The sequence below is a fragment of the Gallus gallus genome, chromosome 7, assembly GCF_016699485.2.
Source record: "Gallus gallus isolate bGalGal1 chromosome 7, bGalGal1.mat.broiler.GRCg7b, whole genome shotgun sequence".
NCBI classification, from domain to species: domain Eukaryota; kingdom Metazoa; phylum Chordata; class Aves; order Galliformes; family Phasianidae; genus Gallus; species Gallus gallus.
Window position 1 is genome coordinate 25,768,686 of NC_052538.1, and position 12,467 is coordinate 25,781,152.

The following is a 12,467-nucleotide window of genomic DNA, read 5'->3' on the forward strand; positions in this document are numbered from 1 at the left end:
AGAAAGTATTTTGAAAGCTATATATATGCTTTAAGAAATCATTTGTGGGTTTTTTGTTTGTTGGGGGGGTTTTGTTTGTTTGTTTTTGTTTTGTTTTTGTTTTAAGTTACTGACATTTTTACAACAATTAATGGATCAGAATCAACTCTGAGATGTCTAACACGTGCCTAACTCTAGGAGGGTCTTAAAGAAAAAAAGGCAACAACAAAGGAATAAGTAAAGTAACTTTGTGTGATTAGGAGCAGCTTCACTCAGCAGCACTGTTCTAAACTCCTCTGGGTGGATACTGCTCTGCCACCCCATGACTCAGAACAAACACAGGCTTGGTAAGATTCAGCCTGTGAAGAAACTGCTTTTCTAATACTGCAGAAATCACAGATGGTATATAACAGACCCACAACTGAGTTTAATCAGTTCTGTGCTGCGAATAACGATGCCTACAATCACACAAGTTACATGCAGAAGCACTGGGACGGTAATGGTATCACAGATCAGATCATGTATTCCCTGGGTTTTTTCCCAACTTGGAAAAAGAGAAAAATCCTGAAAGAGCCCCTGGGATCCCCCTAGGTGTACGTGTGTCATTTGGTGGTGATACATTTGTGAAGAATACACACAGTTATGTGATTTGTATGTCAACCTGTAAAAATAGATCCTTCTTACAGTATGCAAGCTACAGATTCCACACACAGCACAAGTCCAACATTACCAGTACGTGACCTAACTTAGCAGCACAATTTCCCCTGATACACACCCTATCCTTTCCGTAAACCATCAGTATATGCTGTCGTTTGGTTTTGTATAAGATCTTCTGACAGAGCAGAGAGCTGAAGGAGCAAAAGCAGCACTGCGCTGCTCTACATCAGTATGCACAGGCAACTCATGCCAGCACTTGCAAAGGGCTCAACCAAGAGAAGAGAGAAACCTACTACCTAAGCATTTCAGTTTAAGCTACCATCATCAGTCCTATCTTTGAGTTAAACCTTGTCGCTGAGGACAATGAAGAGCTTTAAAGCAGAGAAAAAAACAGGAAGAGTCATTTCTTGAAGCTGTTATCCAAAGCCTTTGTTAAGGCTCAAGACGCTCGACCTTTTCAAGTCCAAATTATTTGAGAACAATGATCAATCAGACTTTATTTTCTTTCTGGAGAGCAATAAATATTATTAGGAATTGTGCCACTGAGACTGGGAAATGCCAATTGTTAGCTATAAACTTGTCAGTTTGGGGACAGACTTGAAAAACTTCCATGATAAAAAGCAGAAACTTCTCTGAAGTTTCTTTTTAGTCACGCACAACAACAAGGATTTAGAGCACAACTGTTACTTGCATGGCACAAGCTGTAAAATCCCCATCAAGACTAAAAAGGTTTAGCTCTTAACAGGCATTCTGCCTACTGAACTCTTCATGACATTCTGGAGACAGCTATCCACAAAGGTCTGGGTTATCAAAACATACATGAAGACACAAACTCACAGCACACAGGCAGATCACCTATACAGATTAAAGCTGTATATAGATTCATGCTACCCTTCCACAAAGACGAGCACTTTTGCAACATTTGCTAACTGAGGTGACACCACTTAAAACCAAAGTCCACTTAAAAACAAAGACATACTCTCCTCTTAGCTTGCCAGTGGCACAAGCCACTTTTATCTTGCTCCTCTTTTGAGATGCCTGGCTCAAAACCACAACACTGAGGAGAACCAAGGGCAGAGCAGAGGGGAACTGCCAAGTTTGCACAATGCTGGCTCCCAGCTGAGGGGAAGGTGCAAAACTTCTACACTGCAACTACAAAAAGCCACAATGGGAGCCAGACTGCAGATTAAACTTAATGCTGAACGACGTGCACGTACACACACAGAGGAAAAGAAAACAAGGATTTGCTCTTGTTGTAGATCCTGGTAACCTGCAACAAAACAGAGGCATACATGCAGAAGGAACTTCTGCTTGCTGTTCACAGTTCATCTCCTGCCCACACAGCTATGTCCAGAAAAAGGTCACACTGGGCTCTGTTAATTGTCGTTTCTAAGAATATAAAGTTTTGCCTTCTCTACACTACTGACAACTCTGCAAGATCAGAGTTGGCAAAAGACCCCTCTCTGCGCCCTCATCAGAAGGAGGCAACAAATCGCCATCTGAAGTCTGTTTTTTGCTGTGACAAAGAGAAACAAAGATGACAACGAGTTTCAACCAGTGATTAAACTCATCCTTCAAGGGCTCTGGCTGTGGTGTGCCACAATGCCAGAACCCTTTGTGACCCCTGCTCCCCCCTTCAAAAAAGAATCCTACAGCAAAAGAGATGAGATCTCATATTTAACACAAAGGCAACAAAAAGCAGTTTTTGAAAGTTCATTCCCCAACCTTCCCCCCCAGCAAGCAACTGGCTGGTTTCTATTACAGATTCCTTACCAAACCCCATCTGTATCCAGTGTAGTCAAATTAAAGGAAAACAACCTAATTAAAAAAATATTTTGCATAATGACAATAGAGCATTTAATAAACTAAAAGTGAAGGCATATCAGAGGACAGCTCCTGGAACAGACCTCCACAAACACCATTACAGTCCAGGAGAGGATCTGTACATTGCGTAGGCTATTTCAGAAATTCACATTAAACATTCATTGTTTCTACGTTAGGGAAAAAAGAGAATTTTGAAAACTATGGAGAAGAAATGAAAAAGAAGGGTCAGTGAATTTTAAAAAAGCTAAGGATTAAAACAGCCCGGAACCTTCATTTAATCTGACATGGACTTAAATACAGGCATTTAGGCCAACTTCATATTCCTTATCACTGAGAGATCACAAACAATAAACAGTTGTTCATGATTCTGAACACGAGTTCACCTTCCAACTGTAAGTTTAAGAGCCAGTTCTGAAGATGGTAGACACTTCTCCCACTAAATATTAAATTGATGCATCAGTAATAGGAAGGAAGGAAAATGCGTGATAGCAGCACAGCAGCACTTCTCAGAACACCACATCCAAATACAAGCACTCATCAGGGCTACTAACACAGTCCCATCAAACAGTAATAGATCCCTTGAAAAGAGACTTCTAACAGGACAAAATTGGTTGGGTCGGGGGTGTCTGCATTATACGTAGAAGGCCTTGTTTTCAGTCCCTGTCTGCCTCAAAAAAAAGTTTCCCAGTGATTTTGTTTTGCTTGAGAAGTAAGAAATAAAGAATAAGCTTTGACAAAAAGCCAGATAACCAACCAGACTGCAGGCCTTCCCAAACTAGCAGGCTCCGCGTTCTTGAAAAAAAACTTTCCTCCAACTGTTTTAGATGTAAGCCATCTCAGTTAACAATAGAGAGAGCTCAGGTTTAAAGAGGCTGACTAAATACTCCTTCCCTAGAGATCATTGTTTACTGTCCTCATTTTTCTGCCATGTGATCATCTCATTCAATTCTCTTGCTGCCCAGTCTCTTCCTGAAAGCATTTGGCAGTTGTGACCTGAGCTTTGGATGGAAAAACACAGCAAACCTTTACACAACATAGAGTAAGAAAACACAAGCCCTGCTTTTGTAATCTGTGCTCAGGTCACCGTCAACCAAAAGCGCTGCTGTAAATAGGAAGACACACATGCAATTCTGTGATTAGAAATCAGTCATGAAACCAGAATAGTGCCATTAGCAGGGAGCAGCTTGAAGAGAAAGTGAAGAACACCCCATGGCATCAAAATGAGCAGGACAACCATGCAACACTTCATGCAGGTCACCAGTGAACATGGATGAGAATCAGTAACACTTTGAGAACAGACCAGGTAGAGTGGTACGACTGTAGACACATCTCAGTTACACAGAGAGACTGCTTACCCTCAGTTTTAGTGGTAGTACCATCTTTAAGCAAATTAAAAAAAAATAAGGCAAGGATTAATAGGGAAGAATTATTAACATCAGCAGAAATGGGCACTATATATTAGCTAGAGAAGTATGGAAAACAAATCAACACAAACAAATGCAAGAAGTTTGAGCAACAAATCAAAGCTTGGTGAATCTGCAGAACAAGGTTACAAGTTTTTCTTTCCACGTACATCTAATGTTTGTCAAACCCCATTTTCTTTGTTTGCCTCACCATTTCTCTCATGGAGACGCAAAGATAACAAGCGTCCCTGCAAGCTCAAAAGGAAACAGACTCCTTTAGGAGCAGCCATGCTTGCATAACTTGAAGAAACACAGCACATGTCCTGGTTTTCTCCTTCAGGTGTCTTAACAGCAAGAATAACACTGTACTCAGTATCCAGGCTTCAAGGACAAAACCAGCTTTAAGATTTTCTTCTCCACTTTCTGTTCGTCATGACACACGATAGTGCAAAAGCACATTTGCCACTGAAGCAGTACACCGTGCATCTAAAGAGTGGCTGTGTCCATAAGTTCTGAAAGCATACTCTTAAGCAATCAACTCCAGGATCTGTATTAAGTGCTCACTGCAACACATCTAAATCTTGAACTAAATATGAACAAGCAATATAAATCAGAATAAAACATGAACTTCTGAAGCAAATAAAACCAATACATTAAAGACACTATAAAGGACTTCAGATATAGAAGAAATATTTCTACAAAGGGAATCTATAAAAAGCATCCTTATTTTATTTGAAATAAGATCAAATGCTCAACACTACGGAAAAACTACATTTCAGCTGACTCGAGGAAGGAATGAAGGCTATCGGCACAGCTCAAATCAAGACCACTGACTGTGACACGCAGTAGGCATCCAATTTTTCTCCCTCTTGTAAAGGTAAAGAAATCAATAAAAACCTCAAGAATTAGATTAGTATGCAATCTGCAGAACGTGGAATTATTTGGTGTTGGTCACTGCCCTGCACTTCCTGCTTTAGCAAATTAGCAGCATCATCTCCAGGAGAGAAAGATCAAATGCAAACTTTGCTGTAAGAAACACTGGTGTGTACCTGACAGTGATATACAATGCTTGGACAAAATAGCACAGTGTGGCTATAATCCAAAGAGTCAGCAATATCTTACATCCCAACTGTGTGATGAAATGGAAAGGTCTGCTTTTCTTCGCTTCTGTATCTTTTTGCAAAACAAAGTAATCAAACTCAACAAAGATGTACTTCTCAAAGCACAGAACAATTCATGGAATAACCAGTGTCAAGGAAAGAGGTAAGAAGGAGAAGGGAAGGACACAGAAGGGAATGTCAAAAGTAATAGAGCACTAAGCATTTTGCTCAACAGCATCATGGAACCAGAACAAGATCTACTCTTCCCCAGAGAAAAGGCTAAGAATATCAAAACAATTCACAAAAATGGCAAGTTGTCCCAAGTCAGTTCCTTTGCAAATTTTTTGCTTGCAAAAGGCAACAGATTGCACATTAATACCCAAGAACTGTTAGCCATCTCAGAGAAATGTTCTTCCAGTTACAGAGTTTGACGTTCAAATCAAGTTATCTAGGCACTTCCTGAGAGTAAAGAAAGCTGACTGCAACAGTAGAACATATAGATTTACCTAGTGATGCATATGAGCCTGGGGGCAGGGCTGCAGCAGAACTGAAGGGGGTGGATGCTCCAGAAGATGTCACTTTTGACTTGGCACTAGCTGCTGCATTCACATCAACGTCACTGCGGGATCGCTGCAGAGATCCTGGTGTTGACACAGATTTTGTACTTACTGTAGATGCTGCAGATGGGAGTGGGAGACCCAGAATAAAGAAGATTAATTTTTTGAGCTGTGTGCTTCAAAGAGCACAGCAAGCAGTTTAATGTACTATTTTTAACACTAATTGCAATAATATGAAATACTTAAAGGATGTCTTATCAGGGTAATGTGGGTTTCCCTGCAGTGACTGAAAAGATATTTCAAGAACTTCATCAGACACTAAACCTAAATGCCAAGAAAAGCCTACCAGGCCAGCAATACAACAAAACTCAGGTGGAGTACCCATCACCAGCTTTTAAGCTGCTGGCTAGAAAAGACCCACACAGGTCCTTCAACCTAGGTTCTATACTTTGCTGGAAGTCTTCCTACCCTCCTTCTCAAGGCATCTTCTTTTGAGGATCACTGTTCCCACCGCTCCTTGCTGTTTACCCTCTTAAGCAAAAAATTTGTCTATTCAGCTGCAAGCACGCATGCATTTGTGGGCACAATCAAGTAGGTGCCACATAACTCTCCTTGGATCCAAGGTATCAGCAAAGTATACTGATGGGGGCAGAAGGTGTCTCTGTTATGCTCTATATTCAGATTTACTACTTAGGTTATTATATGCATTTGCTTAGGAGAGGAAGGCTGCCTGTGCTTGCTGACAGGAAAGTACAGAAGCATACAGGTTTGGGTTGGGTATACAAATGAAGAAAACATGCCTACTGAATAAGGAAGCATTTTTTCTTATGTATGCCCTCGTTGTTGCACTTACAAAGCGATATCAGCAACTCCTGGCCACACCCAAATATTCTAATGGTAAAAATAGATTATTCAGAAGATGGAATTTAACACTGTAGGAATTCTGAGCAGACAGTGCCTCCAATAAGTGCTGCAACCATAAAAAACTAGTGAGAGAAAAGTGTAAGCGTGAATGCACCAGAAGACTATCTAGCTGTATGAACTAGCATCAGCAGGAGTTAATTCCAGCTATTTCACCCCTAAACTTACCTTAGATACAATTTTTAAAGCTTTTTAGCCTTCCCTCAGTTGCAGACAAAAAAAATCAGCTTTTAAAAGCATCAGCGTATCAGATGCTGACGTACAAAAATGGGTGCACAACCCTAGACATTACACAATAAGATGCCATTTTTAAGGAGTAGTAAACAGAAAAGTTGGCCTGTAGTATCTGTACTACGCTGTAGTATCCAAAATACTCATTCTACTTCATGACAATTCCTCAGCAACATCTCACCACGTTTTCAGCTCCTATTCTCACCTCTCGATGTAGTACTTCCAGTAGGACTTCTTTTGGCAGACAGTGGACGGCTGAAAGTTAATATAAATATTTATTAAAGCAAAACTGGTATTTCACAGACACCAAAAACAGTGCTTCTCTGTCCCCCTCGGTACACAACTGAGTTAACAGGAAGTTATTTATGTTCAGGAATAGACTAAGAAAGCTTACTACTTTTTTTAAATATAAATACAGCATCATTATGAAATTCTCTGCAAAAGCACAAAGAAAGGACTTATGTATGTTATTTGAGCAAGAAGTGATAGTTAGATTTTTGTAGGTTTAAAGAGTTGCATCAACGTTACGGGTATTTTTCATATGACTTCAGTTGCAGATGTTTGCAGCCTAAGTTGATCATCTCTTTAAGAGATGCAAGAATACATACATGCAGCAGAATAATGCATTTTATTTTAATATAATGTTAGCTAGATTTTGGTACAATCAAGTGTCGAGGCCACCAAAAACCAGATGAGACAAGCAAAGCACAGAGTACCCAAAGCAGCTCCTGTGAATTTGAGGAAGCAATCACATTCTCTCTGAAGTTATTTAAATCAGAATAGAGGTAACAACGCTCAGTGACTTACTTGAGACTCTCCTGGGAGCTGGAGGAGGAGCGATCTGACTGTGGCAAGGACACAATGCTGTCAGAGTTCTTCAAATGCGACTGCAGGGCCTTCTGGTAGGAGGACTCCAAGGTGTGGTACAAATGGTCTGCCTCCCTGCTGAAGTGACTATGGAAACCCCAGTAACACCTGGGAACAAGGCATGATGCTGTTAGTATTTCCTTGTCTTACATTTTAAAGGTCAGTGGATCACAGGTACAGTCAGAGCCTTTCTCACTAATGGCTAATTAGTGGGGTGCTTAGCCCAGACATTTCAATAGTCTACAGCCTCCATAATGTACTTAAGACATACCACTGAGTAACAAGATGGCAAGAAAGAAGCCCCACAGAAGACAAAGCAAACAAAAATAACAAGAGGGGAACGAGCCACCTGGGGCTTTGTAAAAACATAAGTTACCAAAAAGGCTTTGCCACTAAGGAAATTCTCATATCCCTCCAGCTGACTAGAACCATAACCAGAATGAAGTTAGCTTAGGACCAAGCTGATCGACAGATAGTTCCAAAACAAGCCAAAAGCACAATACACATACATGGGCCTGATTCAGGAAATCACCAGCAGGTGCTTTCTTCCTCAAGTTTAACAAATAGCTCTTGCACGTTGCTGCAGAGAGAAATCTTTTGTAGAGCTAAGGCTACTGACTATCTTTTGGGAAAATTAAAAAATAAGATGCTTGAATACACTTTCAGTACCATACTGAAAGTAAAAGAGCATTTAAAGAAGCAGGAATTCCTCTTTATTCCTCATCTCCTGACTGATGCTAAAACACCATTCACTCTCGTCACAAAGGAGATGAAGTCTCTCAGCACTTTTCAGGGGGCAACTAAGGGGCAGTTTAAGAGCAAGACCATTAGCTCAAATGAATCAAGAATTGTTTGTATGAGACAGTCAGTCCTCAGAGAAGTCACATGCATTCTCACACCAGTAAAAGGAAACATTTCTGCCTTACACACAGTAACACTTAATTAAGAAACATGGGAAAAGAGAATTACGCTTGTTTTCTAAAGTCTTATTCCATTTTCCCTGCTGCCTTTTCAGCTTAACTAGTCACCCGCTGAGAAATCTCAGTGCACGCTGTATTTTTCCAGTGATGCAAACTTTCCCTTTCAAAAGGATTTAAACAGTCCTACTGTGAAACACCTCTGCTAATAATATAGCATTTAGATTAACAAAATGTATTGTTCAGTGATTTCTTGTTTAGCAGCATCCTGTTGCTGAAGAAAGATGTTCCTGTTGTCTTCTGTTCAGAAGGGCATGATCCCAGCATAGAAGCACACTATCCTAAATACAGACATCGTCAAAAATGCAAGGGTTCTCCAATAGAAGAAAAACCTACATTTTCTGTAGATATACACAAAGATATTGTTTCACTGTCAAAATAATTCCTTGCCTCCAACATGTAATACCATAACTCACAACATAAAGAAAGGGAAGAAGAGAAGGCAACAATAGCTTCTACTTACTTTCTTGCTTCTATCCTGGCTTCAGAGTCTGCATCATGAATTCCCTTCTTTATTGTTTCAGCTAACACTGATATGTGTCTGAAATAGGAAGGATATCAGGAATGATGTCCAGCAATCAATAAAGGTGTGCTACATTTACAAACAAATAACTAATTTGGTTTTGCCTTAGTGTCCCTGAACAAAGAGTGCTTCCCATTTCCACTCTATATATTTTGTAGCTTTACCTACTCTAAGTCAGTTTTATTTCATTCCCACTGCTAAGTAGGAAAAGGCAAGCAGCATTCTTCATTGGTCCATCTTTAGTCAGTTAGCTGAAACTGCCTGGGTGTAAAAATACTTCTCCTAACCCTTAAACAGTCTTGGTCAGCCCAGGGCTAAGGAAATTGGGTCCCAATAGGTATCCATCCCTCAATCTCTTCTACTGTTCATTAGTCTGAACTACTCAACAAGCCTCAGATGCTTCTGTTAAATGTGCAGCACCCACCACCTCATATTCTCACTTTAAGATGCAAAAGGAAAAAAATCCATCAAGTTCAGAGATTCATTCAGATGGGTTTTCTAGGGCTGGCATAAGGAACACTCACGGAGCTCTGGCTGCCAGAACTACAAGGGATGAATTGTATACGTGCACACACAGATGCTTTTCTTGCCACAAGAATATCTTCACTAGAGCTACATGAATCTCACCTCTAAGACTATCCTTTCTACAGGCCTAACATCCCAGACATTAATAGGCTAGAATTAACCAACTTCTTTGTTTTCAGAGCTTACCTTTCTAGGGAGTGGGTTTGCCACTCTTGCAGCAGCAGGTCTAAAAATTCAAAACAGCGCCTGAGGAGAAAAAGGAGAAATGTTGAGTTCTCAAAGTTAAGAGGCACACTGACTTCACACCTGCCTCTGCACAGTAGTCACCTTTTGTTATGATGGTTCTGAGGACATTAGAATTCAGGAAGAACCACAACAGAAACATCAAGAACTCTACAAATGCTATCAATAAGAACTTGGATTCATCTCTCTAGAGGGTCTCAAGAGAGAGCTTGAGGTAAAACAAACCAAAAGGGCCCCCTCAGATACAGGCAAAGAAAATACAAATTAATACCATCCTGTACTCACAGGAGTTCAAGCTTCACAAGAAAACTTTGCATCTAGCTTCTTTTCAGCTTCAGTCTCCCTCATTTACAGAAGGGAAGGCATTTGTGCACTGTGATTTTTTTCAAGGTTTGTCACAAAATTCATCAACTACAAAGACCTTCTTTTCATTTAACTAGAGAAAAATCAATCTGTATGGCACAGGCAAGAGTCTACCAGTGAGGCTGCCAGAGTGTACCACACTTTGATTTTAAATGTAGAGGGAGCACATACTGTGCAGTGATACCACAGAACAGCATTTCTGCTGAGTGGCTCAAAGAAAATATATCACTGCAAAGATTAGTAGTGGGGAAGAAAAGCATGTAAGCTAATATGACATTAAGTAAGCACAGAGATTAAAGAACATGTTTCTTTTAGAAAAACTGCCTTTTCTTCTGTGATGCGGTGTCTTATACATAACAGCTGATTCTGAATTTGTTCCCAGCTCATGGGGAAGAATAAGATGAATTCTCTAGAGCAATGTCTATAGCAGCTTTTTCCACGAATAAAAATAAATATGATTTTTATCAAAAGTATACATGATTGCATTTAGTGGAAAACAACAGCAGAACTTCAAACTCAATGCTCACCTTCTGACCGCAACAGACTTGGAGGTACAATTACTGGTTATGATGGGTATTAGTCGGGGGATGTGTGTATGCTACAACAAAAGAAAGAACAAAAACAGGAAGAAAACGTTACAGTTCTGTGGAATGAAAAGTTACTTGCATTAGTCACCTAGGCTCTGTATGCATTTTTTTTTTCAATTCTTAAAAATAGAACTGCTAAATAAAGAAACACTAATGAATATGGACAGACTGCTATTATTAAATATATAGTTTTTAACAGTAAAAATACCTTTAACATTTTATTTTTGTCCTGCCAAAGAGCTGAAGTCACTTCAATAGGATCTGAACAGACAGTGGTTACAACTTAAGAGCTGTCAGGCTATCTGCAGCTCCCCTAGCAGAAGCCTCCTCTGCAACCTAACAGTTTTAAGCAGCATGTGCTGTCCCTGAGTTTTATAGCACACTCAGTCTGAATTGCAAGTCAAGATTTAAAGCCAATTAAACAAAATTTGCTCATCTCTGAGGGACAGAAATACCTTACTCTGTAAAGAAACATTTTTCCTACCACTTTTGCCACCTTTTCCTTCTATTTAAGAACGGCTTACCTATCGTCATCTACCTACACAAGGCTTTATTACAACTGGAGACAGACAAGCCCAGCACAATCAGAAGAGCAGATTTGACATTTACTCTAATTTTCATGGCAGTAATATCCATATTTTCTCAGAAACATCAAGGCATTTGGAAACGATACCATGTTGTTCTCTTTTGACTGATACTTACTCGAATGATTAATCTAACTGCTACAACACCAGAAGTGGCCATGACTTTGGCACTATTTGGAATTAGATTAAAAATTGTTGGCATAATGGCTTCTGCCCCATGATCAAACTTGTTTCCCAGAACTGATGATAAATGTCTGTAAAACACAATGAAGTCATACTGGTAAGTGTGCTGAGGATTAAGGGAGTCAGACTTGTACAGAACATATAAGATCAGCACATCTAATATCTCACTCTTCACAACTGTCACCTCTCCAACTCTAAAGGAAAGAGCAATTTGTTTTTAAAATAGTTCCTTTCAAGTTCCTGCTCTTTGTTCAACTGAACCGTGAGAAATACTTACTAACAAGTGTGACAGTAATAATAGAAGTATTTCTCTGGACTTGTTAGTTTCTCTGAAGTGATCAGTTTTGCATTCATATGCATGAATTTCCATAAAAAGTACTGTTAGAAACACTACAGGCTCTTTTTCTTAAATCATTTCATTAAGAATAAACAATCAAAAATTAAGAAAAAGCTCAGTCTGAGCTAGAACAAAACACATTTCTGCATATCTCAATCACTAACATTTAAAACTCAATAATATGGGTTTGTTAGTTAATAGCCTACATGAACATGGTTTTGTTCATGCTACATGGATGTAGCAAAATTTCAATCTATTAGTTAATTCGTATGTGTGTTCTAACAGCATCTAACCAGCATCTGTTCCATGTTTCTACAACCCATTTCAAGCACGTTTGGAAAGTAAACTTACCCCAGTGTGATACAAGCTTCCCGCACTACCTGAGATCGCAGGTCTTTAGCTGATAATTTAAATGCTCCATCCAGGAGGCGTAAGTGTTGGAAGAAGTTATCATACTCTGCAGCTCCAGCCAACAGTAAGGAGCGGATCTTTTTCAACTGTTGGCATGACAAAACAAAGCAGTGGCTGTTAATGAGCAGCAGTGTACAGAAGGATGGTTAGGTTCAGAGCTCATACTTTGCTCCCAGGGCCTCTGTACAACACACT

General features: G+C 39.7%; 1 protein-coding gene across 44 annotated transcripts in view; it reads right to left on the minus strand.

Moving 5' to 3' along the window:
* Positions 1 to 12,467, minus strand: part of CLASP1 (cytoplasmic linker associated protein 1) — a 155,347-nt gene that overhangs the window by 70,799 nt on the left and 72,081 nt on the right. For 31 of the 44 annotated variants that reach the window (XM_015290006.4, XM_004942917.5, XM_004942916.5 and 28 more), the window contains 9 exons: positions 12,213 to 12,358; positions 11,460 to 11,595; positions 10,698 to 10,768; positions 9,751 to 9,810; positions 8,980 to 9,057; positions 7,480 to 7,647; positions 6,878 to 6,927; positions 5,470 to 5,640; positions 3,816 to 3,839 (listed from right to left, as the gene is read on the minus strand). In XM_015290006.4, the coding sequence (XP_015145492.1) occupies positions 3,816 to 3,839; positions 5,470 to 5,640; positions 6,878 to 6,927; positions 7,480 to 7,647; positions 8,980 to 9,057; positions 9,751 to 9,810; positions 10,698 to 10,768; positions 11,460 to 11,595; positions 12,213 to 12,358 (904 nt within the window). The remainder of the gene's footprint in view (positions 1 to 3,815; positions 3,840 to 5,469; positions 5,641 to 6,877; positions 6,928 to 7,479; positions 7,648 to 8,979; positions 9,058 to 9,750; positions 9,811 to 10,697; positions 10,769 to 11,459; positions 11,596 to 12,212; positions 12,359 to 12,467) is intronic. The other 13 variants (XM_040704368.2, XM_040704357.2, XM_004942918.5 and 10 more) reach the window with 1 other exon arrangement.